Raw genomic sequence first — 24,597 nt, 5'->3', positions numbered from 1 at the left:
AGTCCAGACAGCACAAGGTCCAATTCCTGGTTTTAGTGTGAACTGTCCGAATAACGTATGGCCAGTTCAGCACAGAATCTATGGTATACTACTACCCTTAAAATGGAGTAAACAAAGTCACCTTTAAGATCTGGAGCTCTCTGGAGTGATGCTGAGTGCCACCTGCCACTGTAAATCAATTCCTTCAGAGTCAGGATGAGCTGCCCAGCCATGTGATGAATGCTAGGAGCCTCACTGTTGACCTCAGAGGGAGTGATGCACACAGGTGAGTGGCACAGTGGGGCATGTGTGTGAACAAACACCCGGCATTGCTCCAGAGTGCCCAGGTAACAGGGCACATCAAGACACCTCCAGGGCCAGAATACTCCAGACTGCTCCTGGAATATTGTGACCCATGCAGACACCACCTGAATCTTGCGAGTAATAACAATGGCAGTGGCATCAGAGGAGCATCACTGTCACTCTTCATTGGTAGCAGCACACTCCTCCTTTTCAGTACGACATACCTATCTGCTACCACAACTGGCACAAACACCAAGGAGGAGAAAATAGGGGAGGGACAGGATGGGACTACACCTTCACAGAAAGAATGAGAAGAGTATGACAAATGTCCTTAAGAACTCAATGCTGATCTTGCATGAGGTAAGGCAGGCTCCGAGGCCTGGTCTACACGGAGATAAATAACAGGTGTGAGTTTCAGAATACTTACAATTAATGCCTGGTGGGCCTGTGGCTATTTTTGACATAATTTCTCCACTGTCTTCCTGCTTGTTGCTCTGGCTGAAAGCAAAATGTGGGTTATGTTGTATATTAATGAATTGGTTAGCTGGGGAGGAGACAGATGTCTGTGGCTGTCTGCCATGGCCATCCAAAGCCTACAAAAGTTGCTTGATTGCCTGTGTGCTAAGTAACCACATGGACCAGGCGCAGTGCCTGATGTGCACACATGCCCACTTGCTTACAGTGCTGATACAAGAGGCAAGAGCATCAACTGTTTGATATGCCTTCCTTATCCCTTATTATAGTTATCTGTTCTGGTTGGTTTCTGTCTTTTAATTTTCTTCCCCCAGCCCATCTGTTGAGCAGACTGGGGATGGATAGACTATGTTTCAACTGCATACAGGATTGCCAGCATGAAAACTGGAGTGGTTCCTTTATCTTTAATGGCTGTGTAGAAGAATGTATTTCAACAGGTGTTGCCTGTTATTTAGTTAGGTGGAAAGCATCACCTGCTGAAATTCTCTCTTCTATCCAACCATTGAAGATAGAGGAGTCCTGTAGCGTTTTCATGCTGGCAACCCTAGCTACCTTTGTTTTATTGTATAGTAGTGATAATGATGGCGATGTTTGTATTCCTAATAATATGTTTGTTTCTTTACACAGCCATGCAGCAGGTCTTGGACAACCTCAGTGACCTCCCTAACTCTATGGGGGCTGGAGATCTGGATCTCATCTTTCTCCGTGGCCTCATGGAGAGTCCAATAGTAAGATCATTGGCTAAGGTACAGTTAAATGGGGTAGTTGGGCACGGGACAGTAGCTGAACAGAGCCTCCATCTTCAGTTCCACCCACATCCACTACATTGCTTATTTCTTCCTAATCCTCTCTCTAATGAATTTACCAAATATTTTAGCTGGCTGACCACTTACTCTACATCCTTGCTTTCTCCCTTCTCCTGGATGGAATTGCTGTCACCTGTCTCTAGAGTGTAACAGGTCAACACACAATTTACATACGTGCATGCACGCACATACACAAACGTGGCCACATACTCTTCTTCCATACTTTCTCAGTTAGCTAAATAGAGCTGAACTTATCCCCTATGATGCTCTGGGTGATATTTGCTATATCTTCCCAGGTTTAGTTTGAAAAATAGGCCCATGAAGATTTAGCTGAAGAATTTGCCAGTGCTGGCTCACAGCCTAGAAAGTGTTAAGTAATAAGAAAGAAAGAAAGAAAGAAAGAAAGAAAGAAAGAAAGAAAGACTTTGAACCTGGGCTGAGTGCATTTCAGTGCTGGAAGAATCTTAATGGGGTATCCATTTAATCTAAGATACTGCTCAAAGTAGGACATCCTGTGCTTTATGCCTCCCCAAAGGAACTTGGGTGATATCAAAGGATAGAGGCTGTTTTTTCCACTAGAAAGCTTTATTATGGGAGTGCCACTGTTGCTGTTATTCCACCCGACCTCAAATCTCAGGCCTGATACAGACCGCCCCAAAGGGGCAGCCTGCACCCACCCCTTTTCATGCTGGATTGGGGCCAGGGCAGCTTCATCGGCAGCCCTTTGGCCCCAATCCGGCGTTTTTCCAGGCCACAGAGAAGCAGAAAAATGCAGCTTTTCCGTGGCCTGTAAAACGGGTGTATTTGAGGCTTCATGTGGCCCCTTTCTCCTCTGTATCATTAGCGTGGCCGTTTGGTTGCGAAACAGAGCTCCTTTTCACACTGCTGGAAAGGTGCGATAAGCACCTTCCAGCGGCGTGGTGATGTGTCCTGTGTGACGTGCCATTTGGACACGTCGCTTAGGACACGTCATGGATGCATGCCCCATGTGGGAGGGGCCACGCAATCATGGCAGCGCCCACACGCACTAGGGTTCGGGAGTTACTACGCACTCCCAAACCCTAGTGTCATCGCCACCACACCCCTTTTGGCCCGTCTGTCTTGGGCTTTAGTTTGTGTTAGTGAAGACCAGGCTTCCTCAACCTAACACCCTTTACATGAACCATTGGCCTTGCTAGCAGGCCATGACAAGGATTGTGATCTAACATATCATCTGGAGGTTCCACGTTGGGGAAGACTGTTTAAGACCATTGCTTTTGTTTGCTATCTCTCCATGACAAGAATTGTACATCCCATTCTTAAGCTGTACATCCACATACATCTCATTCTTAAGCACATTCATAGCTTTGCTTTTTAAAAAGACATAAATACTGAATACTTCTGGATTGAGTTTCCCTAAATTGTGTTTAGTCTGCCCCGAGGTCTATATCAGTCTATCTTTTATCCATGTTAGTTTTTCATGTATTTAATTTTCAGTCTTTGTCCAATGTCTGCATTTGTTTTAGAACACCATGTACAAATTCACAATTTTTGGACGTTGTGAGTTATAGTCAGTAGTCTCCTCATACACACACCACACACACACTCTGCTGTCATCCAAACCCCCATGTAACTGTTTAATTTTGGTCCTTAATATAAACACTCATCCTGCTTTTCCTGATGTATGCTTTTTTGGAGAAAACTTTCCCTAATATATGCATGCTTTTAATACAGCTTGTCCTGAAATACACATTTTTAAAAGTATATGTTGAGTTTTTGAATTTTGAGCTGCACTGTAAAATGTGGAAAAACATGAAGTTTGAAAGACAGCTGCTTTCCAATAGGTATATTAGTACAGGAATTAGGAATTTAGTCAGTTTGTTTAAAATTCTGGACTAAACAAAATTTACTCCATTTCTGGTTTGACTAGCTTATTGGGCTTTGATACCCTGATGAACTACTGCTTTTTCCCAATATTGCTGCTTTTAATAAGGGCTCCGTTTCAGCTGACGTTCACCATGGCAAATAGTGCCTTGAAGACATATTTCTCCCCACTTTGTTTTCCCCCACAGTTTATGTTATAACCTGGAACTGAAATGGATTTGGTTGGCATTGTTGATGTACTTGATGTACCACTTGCTATACTGATTATCTTGTGTATGTCATCTGGTAATAATGCCTATTAAATCCATTTCAGTTCCGAATAATAACATGGGGAAATGAGAAAATATTGACGGGTGCTGAAGTAATGACTCCTTTTGCAAGGCCTGTCATTTCCTATTTTTTAGTATAGGGCAAATCCTGGGGCATGAAAACTTGTTTAACATGGCTTTCTCTTGCCATATACAAATGTTTAACAAATTTTAATGGAGAAATTTCCAGCGCAGAATTACATTATGAGGGGAAATTTGCCTTCAGAATTCAGCTGCTTAAGATATTGTGTTTAGCTCATTTCACATATGAAATAATATGAATAATTTGACTAGCTATCAAACATTGTCATATTCCAATTACCATGATGAGCATCAGCCCAGGATATTTGGTTGCCCAAAACAATGAAAAATATAGCATCCTTTCCCATTGTATATACTAGGGAAAGGCTGTGGCGTCCCTTGAGTTTATGTCACACGGTGCAGTAACTCATGGTGTCACTCCCCCCATTGACCTCCTTCCATGCCACACCAATTAGAATCCTTAGTAATGGTTTTTGTACTAATGTTACTCATAAATCACAATTTTTGTGTGTCATTGAATGCAGTGGTTGATGTAAACAACTAGCAAAATTAAAAGTATACCTTTAAATTACATATCATACTTACAGCCTAAATGTATTTACATATGCATAGTTTCACATGGTTAAAGTGAAAATTTGGTAAGATGTGGTGTTTTTAAAGAAAAATTTAAAAGAATCAATTTTTAATTTAATTTAATTTTTTTAAAATCTGGGGTCTCTCCTTTCTCTTCCCACTGAGCATTACCCCACTCACACCACCACATCTACTACTTAAGGTAGTTCCCTTACTCTTACCAAATAGTAGGGAACCAAACCTGATACGTTCTAACTCAATATCTGAGATCTCTTTAAAAAAAAACCACAATATATCAACTGATAGTTTCCCCCTGTGTCTCTCCTGTTACATGATTTTGTGTATTATCTACTGTTCTCTATTTGCTGTTCGTACTCTTACTTTTTGTTTGCTTGTTTCTTTACTGTGTTTATTGATTTTTACCCCATTGTAAGTTACCTTTGCTGCTTCAAATTGAGGCAAAAAGCCAGGATATAAATGCTCACATTTATTTACTGTGTTTAATATATATGTATACACACACACACACACACACACACACACACACACACACACTGTTCTTCACCACAACATCCTGAGTAGCTTACAAAAGCAAACTAATAATTCTTTTCTAATTGTCTTATTAATAGCTAGAAATGATAGATTCCCAAAATCCCATCAGATAATGAGGCTGTGAGCCTCTGCACACATAGCTGCAGGAAACTCAGCCAGACATAACCTCTGAGTGTACACAGGGTTGCATTGAAAATAGCATTGCCTGCTTAAAAATGCTCTTTAGGATCTTATCTAGTTCTTTCATGGCTACCCTTCCAATTCATAGTTTTCTTCTTACTTCTTGACTGCAGTCCCTGTTCTTGTCAATGTTTGATCCAGGGTACAGGAATTATTTACCTATTTCAATTTCCACATTGTGTAGCGTAAATACTCGTATGTGGAGGTATACCATATGAGCACTATGCAACCCCCATAGATATTATTGGCACTGCACAACATGTGTGAGTGACTATGTTTCATTGTACAGGGCATAATAAAGTGTAACCACAGTGCAAAGTGTAAGATATGCAACTGCAGTGCAAAGTATAGGACGTACAGGTATAGGACGCACAACCAAAATGCTCCGTGCACAACTTACAAAGACAAGACAGAGATGAACATGCTTTCTGTGCAAATCCACTTCCACTGTTATCAGCAGGATACATCTGTTGCACAGTGGTGCCCTTGTCCCTATGCTTTCATTCCACTGTATAAAAGGGATGTAGAACTTTTGGCCTTGCACCTGTTTTGGCTTAGGGTGACGGTGACCAGATATTACAACCTCAAAGGAGGATAGTGCACTGCAAAATGTAAGACATTCAGGAAAATGTAGGACATTACAAAATAAAAGCTGAAAACACCAATATAAATGTAAATCCATATTTCTTAGTCATGTTCAAAATGGAGAACATGTTGAAATCCTTCTGGGAAGAAGGCTAAAATGTAGGACATGACCTGGGAAAGGAGGGTGTCAGGTCATCCTGGCTGCCAGCAGCTGCACCCAACACACCTTGCTGATGGCAAGGTACTGTGAGAGTTGTAGTCTGAAAAGTAACTTTCCCAAGTTTTGGTGCAGAGCAAGGGTGAGGATCCTTTAGCCCTCAAGATGCTTTGACAAACAACCTACACCAGCCTCACCCAGTGTGGCTGTGATATATTTATTGAATGTATGTCCCACCTTTCTCCCAAGATGGGATTCGAGGTGGCTGTGAGAACAAAAGTTCAAGATATCAGGATAGCCAAAGGCCCCATACAGACAGGCCAAAATAAAGCTGCTTCGGGTCACTTTGGAGGTATGCTGTTTAAATGATGCATGCGTCCTAAGAGGCCAGAAGCTGCACCAAAGCTGCGCTCCAGTCTATAGGACTGGACCATGGCTTTAGTGTGGTTTGCGGACTCTTAGGGCGCATGCATCATTTAAACATCATACCTCCAAAATGACCCGAAGCAGCTTTATTTTGGCCTGTCTGTATGGGGCCAAAGTTTCCATACTCCTGACATATTGAATATGGTCAAAATACCTATAGATAAAAGTGAATAAGCTACCTTTTCTTTTCTTTTCTTTTCGGTCATAAAAGTCTGTATCCACAATAAAAGGGAGCTCACATCTCCCTCTCCCCACAGCAAGTGAAGAGGATCTGCTGTGGCTTGGCAGTGTCTACAGATCTCTATGGGTGCTACCTTTGCCTGTCAATGAAAGGGGAAAAGTAGTCCTGGCCAATCCACAGCACATGAGCTGGTCTGATGCCCACATCAACTGATGGAAGCAGCAGCCCAATGTAAGCTAGACTCTGACTCCAGAACTAGTATGTATATCTTTCCCACTGGATGAGATTATGGGTTTTCACACATTTCTATTTTATTTTTACACTTCAGAACTTTTTGTGAAAAATTGGTTTGCAATGAAACCTTGGGTTTTACACACACAAAAATGTTTCTGAGCTAAGGCAACATTTTTTGTTACAAAGTATTTTGTGAAAAATGTATCATTATCTATGGAACATTTTTTGTTTTTTCAGAAGAATTGTTTTCAGCACAATTTTTTTTTAATGCAAAAAAAGTCATATAAAATAAAAACATCAGTGGTTGACCATTTGCTTGGCATGGTGTTTTAATGTGAAGATAAACCTTTTCTTGTTGAGGATGTGAAAACTAGCAAGTATCCTTCATATCCCTGTTCTAGAGTTTGAACTACACCTTCCAGAATCCCACATACTGGGAATTTTGAGAGCTGCATTACACAAAGCTTTACTAAGTTCTGTCTCCCAGCTTCCATATATCCCAGCCATTGTGCACAATATTAAATAATTATGGAAGTTGTAGTTCAGCACATATGAGAGGCATAGGGGCCCACCCCTATACCAACAAAACTAGATAAAATGAATGGTCAGTCATTTGGGTTTACAAAGTTGCACTTCTCTGTTCTGGGTTTACTTGACATAAGCTGCAGCAGGCAACACTCAGGAGTAAAAGGTCAGAGGCACTGCTTAACCCCTTCCCTGTCATTATTTTTATTTTAAAATCACCTACCCCTGCTTCTTTTTTCATTGAAGGGAAAAGATACGGGGAGATCGCTTAGCTCTCCATCTCCAGCAACAGTCACAGGTGAAGAAACAGCTTGGGATAGAAATGAGAGGTTTTTTGATCTAGGAAAAAAGAAGGAAAAAGATTAAGTAGCCTCTACTTGCTCTGCCTCTATTATTGATCCCAGCTCCTAGCAGCTTTTCTGGCCACACACTCATTTAAAACAACAACAACAACAACAAAACACTCTAAAAAGATTCCTTGTTTGGTTTGGGCTTGAGCTGCTTATATGAACCCAGCAGAAGATCTAGTACATTTCCTAGATGGAGAGTCTAAACTTTACATCTTGCAAATTGAGTCTGCATGATCCTTATAGAATACTGAGGTCTAGGAAAGACAATTCTCAGATGAATAAGATTAGGAACATGCCATTTCTCTGCCAAAGATGTTAGTGTAAATACAAAAATACCCAGCTCCTGTATTTTCCAGCGCTGGCTTTAGCAATGAAAATGGGTTCCAGAATTAAGGTTTGACTCATAAGAAGCCTCCCCTCCTATATTCTGGCTGACTCCAGAGGATAATACTAAGCTTCTATTTGAGAGGCTATTATTTTTAGCTTCTTCTCTTTTGTATCTGTCTCTTGCTCCTTGAGGCTCATCCAGAAAAGCTATTCATCTCTATTAGAGCAAAGACCTGTTTGATTTCTGGCTACAGTCCATGGAAGGCCAAGGAAAGCACTGTTTTGTTTGAGCATTTGCCTTACTTGGGGGAGGGAGGGATCTTCTTGTCCGTATGTGTGCGTGTTTTGAATCATTTCCCTTCTTGCTGTCTGCAGTATACCGTACCCCTTTCCCTTTCTTTGTCACTTTGGGAAGACAGATTTGTCAAGTTCAGCAGATGCAGGGTGATCCTGTTTAATTTTGGAGAAGTACGTATGCTTTTAATTTCTCTTTTAAACTTGGAGGTTACACTCATAGGGAATCCGTAGAAACACCCCAGGTCTTTGCTATTATCTTTGCATCTCCAGCATCCCTGTTTACAAATGTTAGTCAGTGCTGGAAGGACAACTGGGTTAGCCAGCCTTTGTTTGTTTATGTGTGTCTCTAATCCCCCCACCCTCTTGCCACCCTCCCTCTCTTCCCTCCAGGCTCATGAGCGGCTGGAGGAGACAAAGCTGGAGGCCGTGAGGGACAACAATTTGGAGCTGGTCCAGGAGATCCTGAAAGACATCACTTGCATCGCCCAGCAAGACAGTACGGCTGCCGAACTGGCTCGCATCCTCCAGGAACCCCACTTCCAGGTAGAAAACAAGGGAAGGGTGCAAGGGAGGGGATGAGATGGGGAAAGGAGCTCCTTGCAGATTTGTGGGGAGAAATTATGCTACCTTTAGGGATAAAACTGGGACTCGCTTGGAGTCCACTTGGCATTGACCTGTCAGAAAAACAAAACAGTAGGCATTGACCTGTCAGAGAAACAGAGTAGAAGGTAAAAGGAATACCAGAGAAATCAGATTTTGTGTGACAGATTGAAAAAGAGAGAGTGGAAGGAGGTGTCAATTTGTACATTATTGAAGGAATTTCTTTGACCATTTGTTAACAAGTGGTATATGGAATTTATCCTGTTTGGCAATGGGTTTGGGGCAACTTATGACTTGACAGTAGACTTTTTTGGCATTATGGTGAGATGTTCTTGTTCCGACAGCTATGGTAATAAACAATGTAGGATTTATGTGAAATCTGCCCATCCTTCCTTTTTGGCTGGCATGGGGATTTGTGCCATTATTAGACTGACATCTGAAACATTTGGTTCACACTGTAAATTAGTTTCATTACATTTCTGTTCACCTTTTTCCAACGGGGTCAGCAAACATGGGGTCTCCAGGTAGTCTCCCATTTAGCTAACTGACCTTACTCATATGTAATTGACTTCAGCAAAGTTTTTAGATATTACAACTTGAGATGATGTCATATATGAAAAAATGTTGATGCATTTTATGCTATTGTGCATATATGTTTGTGGAAGGATATTTATCTTTTGATAGCCAAAGAGAGGATGATGTGAAGGGAGAGGTTTTTTTTTATTGTAAGGTTGTGTCTGTTTTGTTATATCTGCTAGGAGTATGCATTTTAAAAAATAATGCTAACCTGTTTTAAACCTTTTCTGCTGGGATAAGCTGTCCCTGTAATGTTTTTTCATATATTCCTGCTGGCCTCTTCCCTGCAAGGGCAAAGGCAACAAAATTATTGAGCTTGATTTTAATGTGCTTTTTCCTATACAATTTGCATTTCCTTTACCTAAATACACACTGGAATGCAGTTTACCATTGAAATGTATATGTTTCTGAAGGTGTTTCAGTATAAACCAAGTTATAGTTGAGAAGTGGAAAAGAGAGTGGGAGATGCACAAATATCACAGATATGCAAAAAATGTGGACCAAAATAAATACATTTGAAATAAAAATATACATAAAAGTACTTTGGGAAAATTGCATAAAGTGTTTTTTGCGAAAGTGTTCATGGAATTGTGAAATGTGAGCATTTTAAACAATATGTACCAAAATGCACATAAAAATCGATAGAAACGTTTGGGTGGATGAGGTAAACTATCAAAAGCTAATGCAGACAGAAGACAGAACACACTTTAAAGTAAGAAATGAAGACCTGAGTAGAATCAAGCCTGACAGTTTCACTCATCTCTTACTATGAACAAAGTGCTGTACCATTCCTGCACTGGTGTATCATCACAAATCACAATAGCTTTGTTCAGAATGTTTCAGTTAGTCTGAGATCTACAGAAACTGACTATACTGGTACTTGAATAGTTCTTGAACACTAGTGATAGGGCAAACCCCTTTGTTCCACCTGAGGCAAAAAGAGTAGCTTTAGAGGGGATAAAGCATGATAGATATCTCTCTTTTCCCATACCTTGTTGTCACCCAAAATACTCAAATTTTCGGGTCGATGGTAAAGTGTTTCAGTACATCAAGATGTTCGAGTCAGAAAATGGTCAACTGCCACAAGCTTTTTCATGTTTTAGGACATTTGTTAACACAAAAGGCTTGCTTTTTGTAATTTGCACAAAATACAGTTGGCACATTTGCAGCTTTGACTTTGACTTTCGTGGATTTGATTTTTGTGGATTGGATTAATATGTTCTGACTTGGAATCTCTATGTCCTCTAGCATGAACTCTGAAGTTGACCATAAAATCACACTGGAGGATTTAGAGCTTCTTAGAGAAAACACTTCTGTAGGCATTTATTGGTCCTCCAGTGCAAATCTGTGGTCACCCTCTGCTAGATATTCATCACAGAGTTGCACTGGAGGACCTATGGATTCCTAGAGTGATGTTATTGTTGGTTTTAAAAAAGTTTTTTTAAATTTGCTTTTGCCCTCCAAGAGACTCCTGTGCCACTAACCCCAGCAAAGTTGGAGGGCCAACTGTACACTGTTTTCTGCACTACTTTTTGTATGAAAACACATATTTTACAAAATTGTATATTCTGCAAAAGATGATAGCACGTGAAAAATCATTGGAAAATATACAACAAAATCTCATCCTCTTTCTTGCTGACCAAACCTTTCCTTTGTCTTCACTTCCACTCCCTGCTTGGCCGGCTTCACAGTCCCTCCTGGAAACCCACGATTCAGTTGCCTCCAAGAGCTACGAGACTCCACCACCCAGTCCCATCCTGGACCCCATGTTCAACAACCAGCCTGTGCCCCCAGATGCTGTGCGCATGGTGGGGATTCGTAAGACTGCTGGGGAACACCTGGTGAGCAAACTCCCATTGTTATTGGCTTTGTACATTTTAGTTTCAGGACCTGTGTGATTAGTAGATCTGTAAAAGCAATTATTATTGATTTATACCAGAGTAAGCGAACTCTAGAATGCAGATGCCTGTTTTCTAGATTGTGTCAGCCTCTGAAATCAAAGACAGAAGTGGAGAGAAATCCTCGTTTTTAAAAAAACTCTTTCTGAGGAGGACTGGAACAAAAGAAAAGCATGAAGTGTGGAGGGGGCTGTGCCTTGTTTTTGTGAAGACTCTTCTAGAAATGGGGATTTTCATTTTTTTTAACCAATTTTGTCCCAGCTGAGAGGGTGGGGGCTTTAGACAGTGCCCTACAAGGTTCTGAGTAGGCTTCAGAATGGTTCTGGGGCCTGTATGCAATCTGTAGATCATAGGATTGCCAATTTATGTAGTTTCAGTGTATGTCAGAGTGGGGATTGTGTGTGTGTGTGCCTTCAAGTTGACTCAGACTTATGGTAACTTATGGTGATCCTATCATAGGGTTTTCATGGCAAGATTTGTTCAGTTGAAGTTTGCCATCACCTTCTCCTTAGGCTTGGAGAGAGTGATTCATTCAAGGCCAACCAGTTGGTTTCCATAGCTGAGCAGGGAATTGAACCCTGGTATCACAGAGTCTTAGTCAAATGTTCACACCACCATGCTAGCACTGTGGGAACTATGTGGCCTTTAAACTGTTCTGCTGCCACTTCCAGCAGCCCTAACCGCTTGTAATCAATTGTAAAGAGTGCTGGGAACTGCAATTCAAAAATATCAAGAGAGCCACATAATTCCAAACCTTGGTGTACATACCTGTGTGCAGAATTTCTTCAAAGGTCCTTACCCCAAGGATGTTGCAATCTAAGAACAATGCAGAATTATTATGCATGGTTATATTTACTTTGGTTCCTTTTGATTGCAAGTGAAGATTATTTGACTCCAGTGTGAACATTTCATTTGCTGCTGATTGAAACCTGTGATGGAGAAAATGGTTTAAATTAGACTGTAGGAAATAAGAAGAGCTATTCCCTATGCACACTTCCCCAAAACCTGTAAATGATTTGGCTTATTCCTGAAGCAAAATGAAATTGGGGAGGAGAGCTATCAGCAACTGGGTAGGTTAGGAAGGAGGAAAAGATGGAGTGGAAGCAAAAGGCCAGGGAACCTTAGGTGGGTGGAAAATTTAGGATTCAAGAGCTAGCTGAGTAGAAAAGAATTAAAATTGGTGCCAGTGGGAGCTTTACTCCTGGAATAATGATGGTAATCCCTCCAATGGCACTATCTCTTCACAGTGGTGGGATTGTGTGCTCCTGTGAGGTAAGAGTCTTTGCTGATGTCGGAAGTGCTTCTGATAGGGCCTCCCTTGTCAGACAAGCTTTTGCTGAGGAGCAAAACTACTACTACTGGTAGGGGGTGACACTGGTGGAAGATCTCTCAGAGACAACAACAGTGGCACAATAGTATTTCTGGTTCCTGTGTGTCGTTGTGAAAACTGAACATTGAAGGAAGGTGACAGAAAGATGATCAGCTCATTTGAAATGTAGTGCTAGGGAAGAGTTCTGTGCATACGGTGGACTACTTAAAAGACAGATAAATGGGTCCTAGAGCAAATCAAGCCTGAACTCTCCCTAAAAAATGAGATGAATAAATGGAGACTGTTGTACTTTGGACATATCATGACTCACTAGTAAAGCTAATAATACCTGGTAAGGCAGAAGGCAGTAGTAAAAGAGGAAGACTATATTCCATATAGATAGACTAGATCAAGGAAGCCACAGCCCTGAATCTGCAAGGCCTGTTGGTAACAGGGTGACTTGCACACCTCCATAGAGCCACCATAAGTCCAAGCTGACTTGACAGCACTTGGAAAGTGGACTCTCTTTGTGCTCCAGGAAAAAAAATGCTTTTGTAAGTTTTCTGGAAAAATTGACTGCACCAAACAGATTGTCCAGTGCCTGTGACATCATAAAACTATGTTTCCCCATCTCAACAATGCCCTGCAATATCTCTTTAAACAGGTGATGCTTTTAAAAATGAGCACTGAAACTGTGGCCTTCCATATATTACTGATCTCTGGTTCCCATTATCCCTGACCATCGCTGGCTATGATGATGGGATAGAATTCAGAGACATAGCCATATTAGTCTGGAGCAGGGATGGGGCAGGGAGCCTGTGGCTGTCTTGATGTTGTTGGACTATAACTCCCATCAGCATATGCAGAGGGATCTTGTAGCACCTTTGAGACTAAGCGTGTAGAAGAAGTTGTAGTATAAGCTTTTGTAGACTTGGTCTACTTCCTCAGATGTGACACTAGGGTGCACAAAAATGGCCCTGGAGCCACATGTGACCTTCCTACTTCTAGCATAATAAAGGAAGAAGTAGTTGTTGTTGTTGCAGGGACGTAGCCAGGATTTTGGGAAGGGGGGGAGGTCCAGACTAAGTGCCACCATTATAATGAGGCTTGGGTGCGGCGGTGCGGCAGCATGCACCATTCATTTTATCTAACGGAAGGGGGGGGTCTGGACCCCAAGAACCCCCCCCCTTGGCTACATCCCTGGTTGTTGTTATTTCTTATCCACTTCTCCCTGTGGATCAAGGTGGGGAACAACAACAAATAAAATAACATACAACATTGGTTTAAAGAGCATATAAAACCAATGCATGTGAAAATCTATCAATAAATATTTAAGAATCCATGAGACTGGTTTTTACTGCTGATTTAAATATAGACAGCATCTTGAGTTGATAGATCTCTTCTGGCAGGCCATTCCACAGTCTGAAACGGTGGAAGGAAATGTCCTTTGGGTAGCAGTCAGTCTAGTTTTGGCTGACTGAAGTAGATGTTTCCCAGAGGACCTGAGTGTATGGGGAGAATTATATGGGAGAAGGCCATGGTGTAGATAAACTAGACCCAAACGATGAAGGCTTTAAAGGTGATAACCAACCCTTTGCCAAATGAAGGAACGATTATTTTTCTGATAGTGTGGCAGTCTAAAGGGGGAATCCTCCATGCAGAAATACTATAGATAGACTCCCAAACACAGATAGCTATCAGGCGTTGGTAACTCTTCTGCTTTGTTTCCCAGGGTGTTACATTCCGGGTGGAACGTGGTGAGCTGGTCATTGCACGCATCCTGCATGGTGGTATGATTGACCAGCAAGGGCTGCTGCATGTGGGCGACATCATCAAGGAGGTGAATGGGCAGGAAGTGGGCAGTGACCCTCGGGCACTCCAGGAGGTGCTGAAAAACGCCAGTGGAAGTGTTGTGCTCAAAATCCTGCCCAGTTACCAGGAACCACACCCACCACGTCAGGTAGGAGACCTTTCCCACTTGTAGTTGTTCTCACCCTTCCCCAGATACAGTATTGCCAATTGCCAACCTCATTGCAGACTAGAGTGAGAGCAGAACATACTTTTGTATCTGTGGTGGAAAGGACATTTTAAAATTCCATTTGATTCTCTACATTAGGAATGGACAACACATGAACCACAGGCTGCATGCACATCCCAGGCATTTTGCACTTCCTTCTTTCCTTCCACCTTTCCTTTCTTCACTGTTGCTTTTTTTAGAGACATTACCCCAAATCCTATTGTTATTTTACAACAATATTAGGACTGGCATGGCAACCAGTTAAAGACTCTGTAATTGATTTGCCATTTGTATTTTAATAGACATGCATGTTATCACAGTGTCAATATTGGTGCCCTTTTCAGAGATTGGAGGAAATTGATGATAGCCTACAGGGTAACAACATAAACTACTTCTCATTATTAGAAGGAAATACCGTCACTGATAAATCCTTCTTCTTGCATGGTGAAAGCCATGAATTGTAATACCCCTCCAAAAGTAAACAAGTGTGCCCTAGATTTGTAGCTCCCTCAATTTTAAATTAATCAGTGCAATCTTGAGTTAATGGAGCTACTGATTAAACCAATTAATGCTCACAGGTCTAAACAGAAAAAGTATTTCCCATTGACTTTCAATCTGTAGCAACTCTCCAAGGAAGAGGATTCTATAAATGCAGACCAAATTGCCTTTCTTTGTGCCCTTGACATCTGTGCATGTTGCATGGATGGCCTCCCATTTATGATTGGCATTGACAGAAGAGCCAAAGCCATCTGGAAAAGAACTGCCAGTCCCAACTGGGGGTTTGACTGTAGGGCTTGGCAGACGGGTAATAGAGTGGAATGAAGTGGAAGTCCAGAGTCAGCACCTTGGTCAGCGTCCTATGAAAGCCCCAGAGATAAAACTGCGTTGGCCAGAACTTCCTAGACCAGAGAACCCAAAGTATTGCTCCAGCTCTAAATTGGGCTCTAATGGGCCTGAACAGACAGGCCAAAATAAAACTGCTTCAGGTCACTTTGGAGGTATGCTGTTTAAATAACACACATATCTTAAGGAGCCAATAGCTGCACCAAAGATGTGTTCCAGTCCTTAGGACTGGAGCATGGCTTTGGCACAGCTTTCAGCCTCTTAGGATGCATGCATCATTTAAACAGCATACCTCCAAAGTGACCTGAAGCAGCTTTACTTTGGCCTGTCTGTTCGGGCCCTAGTGACAGCTAAAATAGTCCTGATTTTTATATTCATCTAGGCCATGCCTCTGATAGAAAACTGTTCTTAACTGAAGGGGTGATGCTCTTTTCCTGAGCAAAGAAAGGGCAATGGCAAAGCTGTGGTGCTTGTAAATCTTTCTGCCTCATAATTAAACCACCTTTTACAATGTTAAGATTTTGCTTTGGAATAGCAGGCCAACCATATAGTCTTAACATCTTAAGCCTGGGATGGGCAACCTTGGCTCTTCATATGTTTCTGGTGAGCATTTCTCAGCAGTCCTAGCCAGAGTAATGAAGGATATCTAGAAGTTCCAGTCCAATCACCTTTAGAGAACCATAAATTGGCCAACTTGGCACTAAAACCTATTCTATATGTATAGTGGGTAATTAGGCATCAGGTTTTTTATTTGCCTGAGTGGAGTAAAGAATAAAACAGCAATGGCGAATGAAACCCTGTTTTCAGGGCAGAGTTCTTAAGGACTGATTTGTATTCCTCAGACAGGATTGGCCCCAAGACATCTTGCTGCCTGAGGAAAGTAACAAGTTGGCACTCTTCCTCTCACTCCTCATGCAGAGGCTGCCTGGACTAGCAGCTGAATTTACTTTAAGTCTGTGTCTATCACCACTACACTTGAAGGCAGCAGGCTGCTTTAGAGGTCAGGCTCCAGGTCAGGTCCTATTCGCCCACACTTGGGCACAAAGTGACTTCTTAGTGCCTGCTGTCTGAGGCTGCCACCTTGCTTTTTCTTAATGCTGTCTGACCAATGTGCAAATTGAAACCTAGCTATCCAGTAGATTCTGCATGTGTTAAAATATTGTATAGCTCTTGGCCATATGATTGTGTAAACATATGAAACTGTGCATATAAATACACATTTGGAGAGAAACTCAATTATATGTAGAATAGAGATATCACTCTTCTCTTATTTCATTGTTGCATTAAAAATGGGGGGGGGGGGATTCAAGTTCTCACTCCTTTGGATAAGTTGCAAGGATCTGTGTGCATTTTTGCTGGTTTCTTGCATCTGGGGACTGTTTATGAACATTTGACACAGGTTTTTTGTTGCACAATATAAAGTATTTTTTGAAGAACACACAACATTTTTGGTCATTACAACTGAGGAGAAGAAGTCCTTTTTGCATAGTGCTGGTAAAAAAGAAATCTGTTCAACAAATTTAAGAAAAGCTGAGAACAGTCTTTAGATTGCTTATGTCAGAGGTGTAAAACATGTGCCCATCCAGATATTGTTGAGGTGAGCATGGCCAATAAGAAGGAATGTTGGGAACTGCAGTTCAACATCTAGATGGCTGCATGATTCCCAATCTTCCTCAAGTAATTATATAATTTGAGATACACAGATTAATGCTCAAATGGAACAGCCAGAATTATGGATAAAAATATAGGGAGGTAATACACCTGAAATTGACAGATTTTTTTATCCCTAACTTAGGCTAAACCTATCCCTAAAATAGGTATTGCACCTCCTCATCCACTCACAGGTTCTGAGGGAAGAAGGAGAACTCTTGAGGTCTCGGCCTCTCATTGTCACAAACTGGTTCCTCCTCTGCTGAGCTCCTTTTCTGTTATGCTCCAGTGCACTCACTGCCTTCTTTGCTTCATGCAGGAAGGTTCAAGAATGAGTTAATGCTTGGGTGCTTTGGGCAAAGTGGCGTGAGAATTTAATAAGCAGATGTCAACTCAATTACATGTGGACCCCTAACATTCCCATGACCATGGGAAGCTATAGGCTTCTTATACACTCCTTTGGCAACCTGGTTTTGGGCCAGCCCCAAATCACCATGAGCAAATTTCTACTCAAGAGTCACAAGTTCTTACCTAGCTACTCTGCTTGGGCTTGAACCTGTCTGGACTTTTCTTTCTGGGAAATCTCCCTGTAGTTCTGCCTTTTTCAGTTTCACAATCTTTGGGAGTTATTGAGAAGAATTAGAAAAGGCATCTTATCTCTTAAGAAGGCTAAGACGAGATACAGACCTCCCAAAAGGGTGGTCTGCTGCCGTCTCCTTTTCCGCCGCCGGAAAAAGCGCAATCTTTTTCCGTCACACTTGCGATGCCCGAGTGCACAAATGGTGCACTTGTGACGCTGCAAGTGCACTACAACATGTGGACGCTAAGCATCAGTTGCGTCAAAATGGTGGCACCCGTGTGTACAGGGCACTGCCATTTTGACGTACGGAGTACGTACTAGGGTTAGGAAGTGTCTGCATGGTGCGCGCTCCCTAACCCTAGTACTGCCACTGCCACGCCACATTTTGCCCGTCTGTAACGGGCCTAAGATATTTTGATGGTTGGGGTGATGGATAAAACAACACTCCTTCTCCATTCTGTGGTATACAAACTGGCTAACCTAGTAGTAAGACTTTCTTTAACATCAGTGATGAATGTCCACCGTTACACTAGAAGCACCAAGGTAGTTTAGAGGCTGTGTGGCCTATTCACCATTGATCTCCAGTAGCTGGAGAATTCTAGGACATTCTGGAAACTGCCACCACTATTATTCAGCACCTCCCATGAAATGCCATTGCTGTACTATTCCTTCTAGTTGGGCCAGTCCTCTAGCACAGCCCCTGCCCCTCTTTGTTTGCAACAGAAGAGTGTGACTAGTTAATAGTGCAATTGTATATATATGTCTACTCAGATGTAAGTTGTTTTTGGGTTGCATGAATTAATATGGCTGGGTGAAGTTAATCGTAAGTAAAATTAATGTCACAATAAATTGAGTGACAGTACAGTTCCCTGTCTCCCACATTTTCACTTGTAAAAACAGGGACAAGCCTTGAAGTAACAAATTGCTTGAGCAATTTGATCTTTGGAAATTCCAACAAAACCGCACCTAATGTGCAAGTTGGAATATAGCTGTCTACCAGTTTTTACATTTCTCTGATTGTTGCAGCACCATTCTTGGCAGTTCAGTTGTATCAAAACATTTACAAGTGTTTCTTATGAGTGGAATCATATTTAAAAATGCGCATGAGAGAAGATATGTGTATTTTTAAGGAAAATCCACTTGTGAATGAATATTTCTTGAGAGAAAATGCATTTCAAAAGGGGTATTTTGATGGAAAAATACATTTAGAAATGCATGGCTTAAGCAAAAATACAGTTGGAATTCAAATCTTTGAGGGGAAATGGTTTATAAATTGGTATTTTGGGACAAAATAAGTGAGAAATGTGGTTTTAGGGGAAATAGGTTCAGAAATCCATATTTGCAAAATTCACATTCTGGGAGGAGGGGAAAAGGTTACTATAAAAATGCACAGCTTAGTGCAGGACGGAGTATCTTATTAGCTGATGTGTGCAAAAGCGACACAGACCAGAAATGAACTGATTTGCTCATCCCTAATGTTTTCTCAAGCCAGTGATCACCAGCCAAGGCTTCTCACCATGTAATTACACACTGCTTCAGGCTCTGTTCTATCTGATGTACACTCTGCTTGTTCATCCTGCCACATTCTGTTCTTCTTTGACTTCAAACACCAGCCCAAAAGATTATTACTATTTAAAAAACAACAACCAAGATACACATTAAAAACATAATTTTCTTGCAATACAAATCAGTCGTTCAAAATGTACCATGACAACTGTAGTGCAATAAGTGCACTCGGTAGCACTTTAACATTCATGTGCCTATATTTAGCTATGTGCACATAAGAGATGAGATTCACCCACCCTTCTACCTATGATGCTAGCATTTGATGCTAATAACATTTTAAAAGGCATTTCCCTAAGGCCAGGATAGGAGCATCAATTTAGCTGAGTATTCTTGGTAGGAAAAACATCACGACAGCCAGGCTGGATTTCCTGGATCTTGCCCATCATTCTGTTTTCACTGTGGCTAAATCAGGAATCTTGGAGAAAACCCATAAGAAAAACACAATAGAATAGAATCTTCCAACTCACATTCCCCAGTAATCTGGTATGGAGCGGCATGCTGCCTGTGAATTGAAAATATAGCCACAGCTTGAAAATATAGTCAGAGCTTGGAAAAGATACTTTTTGGCGTGTAAACACCCAGAATCCCCAACCAGCATGGCTCATGACTGGGAGATGCTGGAAATTTGAATCCAAAAGATAACACATAATGTGTTAGCAACAGCTAGTTCCTTGCCAGTACTGATTCTAAAGGGGGAGGAGAAGAGTGCTTGGAGAAGGGAGGGATGTAAAGAAATTTACAAAATTTCTCATCCTCAGTTGTCAACCACTGCAAGATTTTTCACCTCTACATGAAAGTTACATCCCTCTCCATCAGCAGCAACAATAGCAGAAAAAGTTTAGAAGGGATGCATGGTGTTGCTGGTGGTGGTTGCACAATAATATTTTATGTGCAAACCCCCCACCCTTGCTAAAATTTTGCAGAAAATATTGTACAATAGAAAAAAAAGTCATTAAAAATGTTAAAAGTCTCATAATTTCACCCAGCAAAGAAAAATCATTGGAAATTTTCATTCATTCATTCTCAGGATATTACTAGTGTTATTATTGTTAATTCTACTATTATTGTGGTTATTTGCCTGATATAAGTATGTTAAGAAATATAGGTATGTTTAGCAATACAGATATGTTTCTGTTGATGTATGTATGCTTATATATATATATATATATATATATATATATATATATATGTGTGTGTGTGTGTGTGTGTGTGTGTATATATATATATATATATATGCTTGGTATATGTTTTTATTATTGAAACTGTTTTATTTTGAATAAACATTGTACTTAAAAAATCATTCTCACAAGAGGGAATAAAATAAGATTTGGTTTTTCTTCAGCCATCCTAATTAGTCATAATGTTACATGGGAATTGGTAACAAGTAAGGAGCTTGATTCTTGATTAGGGTTTGGGAACACATGCCCCTCCAGATGTTTGACTGCATTTCCCATCATCTCTCTCCATTAGTTATCTCTCTATGGCTGATGGGAGTTGTAGACACCTGGAGAGCCACATGCTCACTACCCCGTATGACATTCTGTGGCATATGTCAATTGCCCAATCCTGCCTGAAAGCTTTCAGTCAGAGGAGGTCACCTTTGTGTGAGTGCATCTGATCAAAGGCATCCTTACGCTCCATTGCTCTGTCTGTATATTTCCAAAATGTCAATTCTGTGGAATTAGTTCCCAATGTTCTGATTCCACATGAAAGGTAAAAAGCAGGGAACACTGGCCTGAATCCAAGAGCTGTTGCATTGAGAGCAGACCCTTTAAATCAACAGGGCTTACATAAGGGTTGACTGATCAGCTAGCTGTTGATTCAGTGGGTCTACCCATGTTGGGACTAGCAATTGGATTAAGGTTGAATGGGGCTATAATGGAAGATGACATGATCTCAAGGCATATGTGGGCATGGGATCCTAAGGATCTACTTCTGTGGTGGCATAAACATGAATTGAGAAGAGCTTTGGGTAATGCTAGAAGCATCCTTGGAGAGAAAGAGAGAGACGGCACCCAGAAGATTATATAATGTGTTAGCAACAGCTAGTTCCCCGCTGGTACTGATTCTAGAGGGGAAGGGGGAGAGTGCTGGGAGAAGGGAGGGTGACGTCAGCGGTAATGGAGATGAAGGATGCTTGTTTTCATTTGGACATAATCTTGCCCCTTTGTGGAAGCCAAGCGGATTATTTCACACCAGTAAGCAGAAAAAATGGAGGGAAGCAAAATAAGGCCTGAGAAAAAACAATACAGAGTGCCCGTGTCCGTCCATGTGTGTGTGTATGCATATGTGTATGAGAGAGAGAGAGAGAAGGGGGGGTCAGAGGGAGGAAAAGCGAAAGAAGCATGTTGCTGGGAGGCAAGAGAAAAGCATTTAGAACTGCTATAGCCCAAGAACCCCTCTTGACCTCCTCCCATATCTCATCATACAGAATCTTTTGTAATTTTTTTTGTACTAATGTTACTCATAAATTGTAATTCCTGTATATCACTGAATGTTATGGTAATTGTTGTGACATAAACAACTAGCAAAATTAAAATATTACCTTTAAGTTACAATTAGAGGATTTGAAAAAAGATGTTTCTTGGGAGATTTACATATTCCATATAAATTTTATGAAATAGCACCAAGCGTGGCTATTTTTAGACCAGAATTCCCCTTTGCCCAAAACTGTGGTGAAGTACCTGTTTCCCCAACCTTGCAAACCCAGATAACTAACAATATCTGCCTAAGACTCTGTGCAGACTGGCCATTAAGGGGGTGGAGTCGGGGTGTGGTATCCACATGACACACATCCAACTCCACCCCCAGGGTGCCATGACTTGACGTGCCACTCCACATGGCGTGCAGCATCATGGCGCTTATTTGGCGCTGCGTCCACATGACACAGCCCTGAAGGAGTGCCGTAAAGTTGCGGTTATTGCGCCCTGCAAAGGCCAGATCAGGGCCATGGCATGTGGTTGCTGCAACCTTGATCTGCCTGTAAAAGGGGCAGCTGGAGGCCACCTCTTCAGAGCTGTCTACACAGCCCCTAAATCTCCTCTTTTGCACAATCATTAAAGGTATAGGCGTCCTCTCTCATGTTTCACCGTGGCAGCCCTATACCACTCCTTCAGGCATAAGTACTCTTCATACCCAGACACATATGTTTTAAAACAGAGAAAGTAGGAGGCAAAGGGTTAAGCACTACCCTTCCTTCTGCTCCCCCCCCCCCCCGCAACTTTCTAGATTTCAACTGCCCTTTTCCAAACCAGCTTTTTGGGCATTGTCTTGATACCCCCAGCAAAACCAACAGGCTCTAGTTACACATATTTACTGAGCTTCAGAATTTGGTGTACACAGTTTAATACAATGTGCCCCACCTTGATCACATCAGTCTCTCATCTCCAGCCTCTCTTGTAAGTCAAGCTTTGATAATAATATTGGCCTGATTTCTGTGCTAGGAGGGAATCACTTTTAAAGGATGTACAAACCCAAGGCCAGCCCAAGGCATTGGGAGACAGCTATTTCAGTGAGTTACTTTGGGATATGATAAGAAGGAAGCAAGAAGGAAGGTTAGCTGTATAATTCATTAGGAGCAGAAGCAGTATTATTATTTCAACAGCTGCCACTACTACTAAGACTACCAGGGATAGGGAGAGACAGTTGTCGGATTTTCTGCCAAAGGTGCCAGAATAATTTCACCATCGTTGGGTACTTTGCAGGTTAATTTGGGGTGCATCCAGATCAGAAAGTCCCAGACTTTGTTCCTGTTCTTTCTGATTTTATTTTGGAGATCCATACTCAGCTCCAGCAAATTTGCCCCAGCATATTTTCTGTCAGATCCCAGTACTATCAGAGACTTTTTATATTCACTTGCCAGGTCAGTTTAATTAACCCAGTATAAAGTTGGAAAGAATAGGAATAAAATCTGGGACTTTTCACTCAGTCTGGCTGTGCCCTTTGAGGGACAGATGCACTTTTGGTGTTCTCTTAGTCCACAAAAAGGTTTGCCAGAGTAAAAATTGGAGAGGGCTCCTGTGTCTTTAATGACACTGCAGAAGGGGGATATTCAGCAAGTGTTGCTTGTTGCCTGGTGTGTGTGACAAGCAATCCCTGCTGAAATCCCTGCTTCTACACAACCATTAAAAATACAGGTGACATCTTCAGCTTTCAATGTGGCAACCCTAAACAAAGTATACTACTAATATATGGTGGTGTTTGCTTATCTTACATTGTTAGTGTTTCTTTCTCCAAAAGCCGTCTTCAGCTTTCAATCTAGCAGCCCTATACAAAGCATCTATTGGTAGTATGGTGTTGTCTGCTTATCTTAAATTGTTAATGTTTCTTCCTCCAGTCTTCACTCCTCCTGCCTCTGAGTCTAAGCCTGCTCTGCATATGATATTTTCTGCATGCATGTTGAACAAATAGGCTGATAGTATGTATCCTTGCCTTACTTATTTGCAGATTAATGTGATATGTAGTCAGACTTAAGCCATGAATGTCATATATTGTAGGAATTAGAATGGAGTCTACAGGAGAGGAGAATTTTAGAGAAAGCCCATGAGCAACTGGGATTTTCTTCTTCTTTTGCTCCTGAACAAGCAGTGAGCTTGCAAGTTAAGTTGCAGACATCTGTTTCTTCTCAGCAACAAGCATTTGAACTGGGGTGGGAGAAGGGGGAAGGTTGACAGACAGACTTGGATATGATATGACCCATTTGCCAGGAGACATGAGTAGTTTGGCCTCCCGTGGGTGCAAGTAAATAAAAGGAGCCTCTGATTAAAAACAACAGAGTGAGAGGGGAAGAGTGGTTCCTCTCCAGCATTCCCTGCCTTCCACTTAGATTCATTATCTGAGGAAGAAATGACTGGTAGAATGGGCATGCTGTTACTACATGGATTGTCTTGGCTTTGCCTTTAAGTGTAATATTGCAGAGTTTGGTAAAGTCACATTGTTTTTTTACTACAACTCCCAGAATCCCCCAGCCAGCATGGTCAGTACAAATATAATTTTGTTTGTTTTGGCTAGGAGGGAAATGTTGGCTCTCAACACAAGGCTTAATAATCCCGACATGGTTGACAGCATTTTTGACAAGATGTTTTGACTTGTTAACTTGTGGCCTGCAGAGAGTGAGAGGACAGGGACTAGCCCTCAACTGATGTGTAGTTGCTCACCTCTGGGTTAGATGATTGGATTAGGACTTGGAAGAACAGCTTTTAATCATTATTGGAACATGAAAGCCACTGGGTGGCCTTGGGCTGCTCATCCTCCCTCTCTCCCATCTGGCCTATCTCACAGGGTTGTTGTGAGGATAATGTGAACCATCTACATTGTACTGGTTATCAGAGAGGTAGGGTTTAAATGTAGCTATAAGTAGATAAATAAATCTTGATTGCCTGATTTGTGATCCCAGT

The 24,597-nt window shown here is 41.6% G+C and overlaps 1 protein-coding gene across 4 annotated transcripts in view; it reads left to right on the top strand.

The window, feature by feature from the left end:
* MPP2 (membrane palmitoylated protein 2) overlaps positions 1–24,597 on the top strand; it is a 73,842-nt gene that overhangs the window by 33,562 nt on the left and 15,683 nt on the right. For 3 of the 4 annotated variants that reach the window (XM_042476895.1, XM_042476894.1, XM_042476891.1), the window contains 4 exons: positions 1,384–1,502; positions 8,553–8,705; positions 11,030–11,179; positions 14,278–14,505. In XM_042476895.1, the coding sequence (XP_042332829.1) occupies positions 1,386–1,502; positions 8,553–8,705; positions 11,030–11,179; positions 14,278–14,505 (648 nt within the window). In that variant the 5' untranslated portion in view covers positions 1,384–1,385. The remainder of the gene's footprint in view (positions 1–1,383; positions 1,503–8,552; positions 8,706–11,029; positions 11,180–14,277; positions 14,506–24,597) is intronic. The other variant, XM_042476893.1, reaches the window with a different exon arrangement.

The sequence above is a fragment of the Sceloporus undulatus genome, chromosome 6 (assembly GCF_019175285.1).
Source record: "Sceloporus undulatus isolate JIND9_A2432 ecotype Alabama chromosome 6, SceUnd_v1.1, whole genome shotgun sequence".
Classification (NCBI taxonomy): domain Eukaryota; kingdom Metazoa; phylum Chordata; class Lepidosauria; order Squamata; family Phrynosomatidae; genus Sceloporus; species Sceloporus undulatus.
The sequence above is the reverse complement of the archived record's forward strand: the minus strand, read 5'-3'. Positions and strand labels throughout refer to the sequence as shown.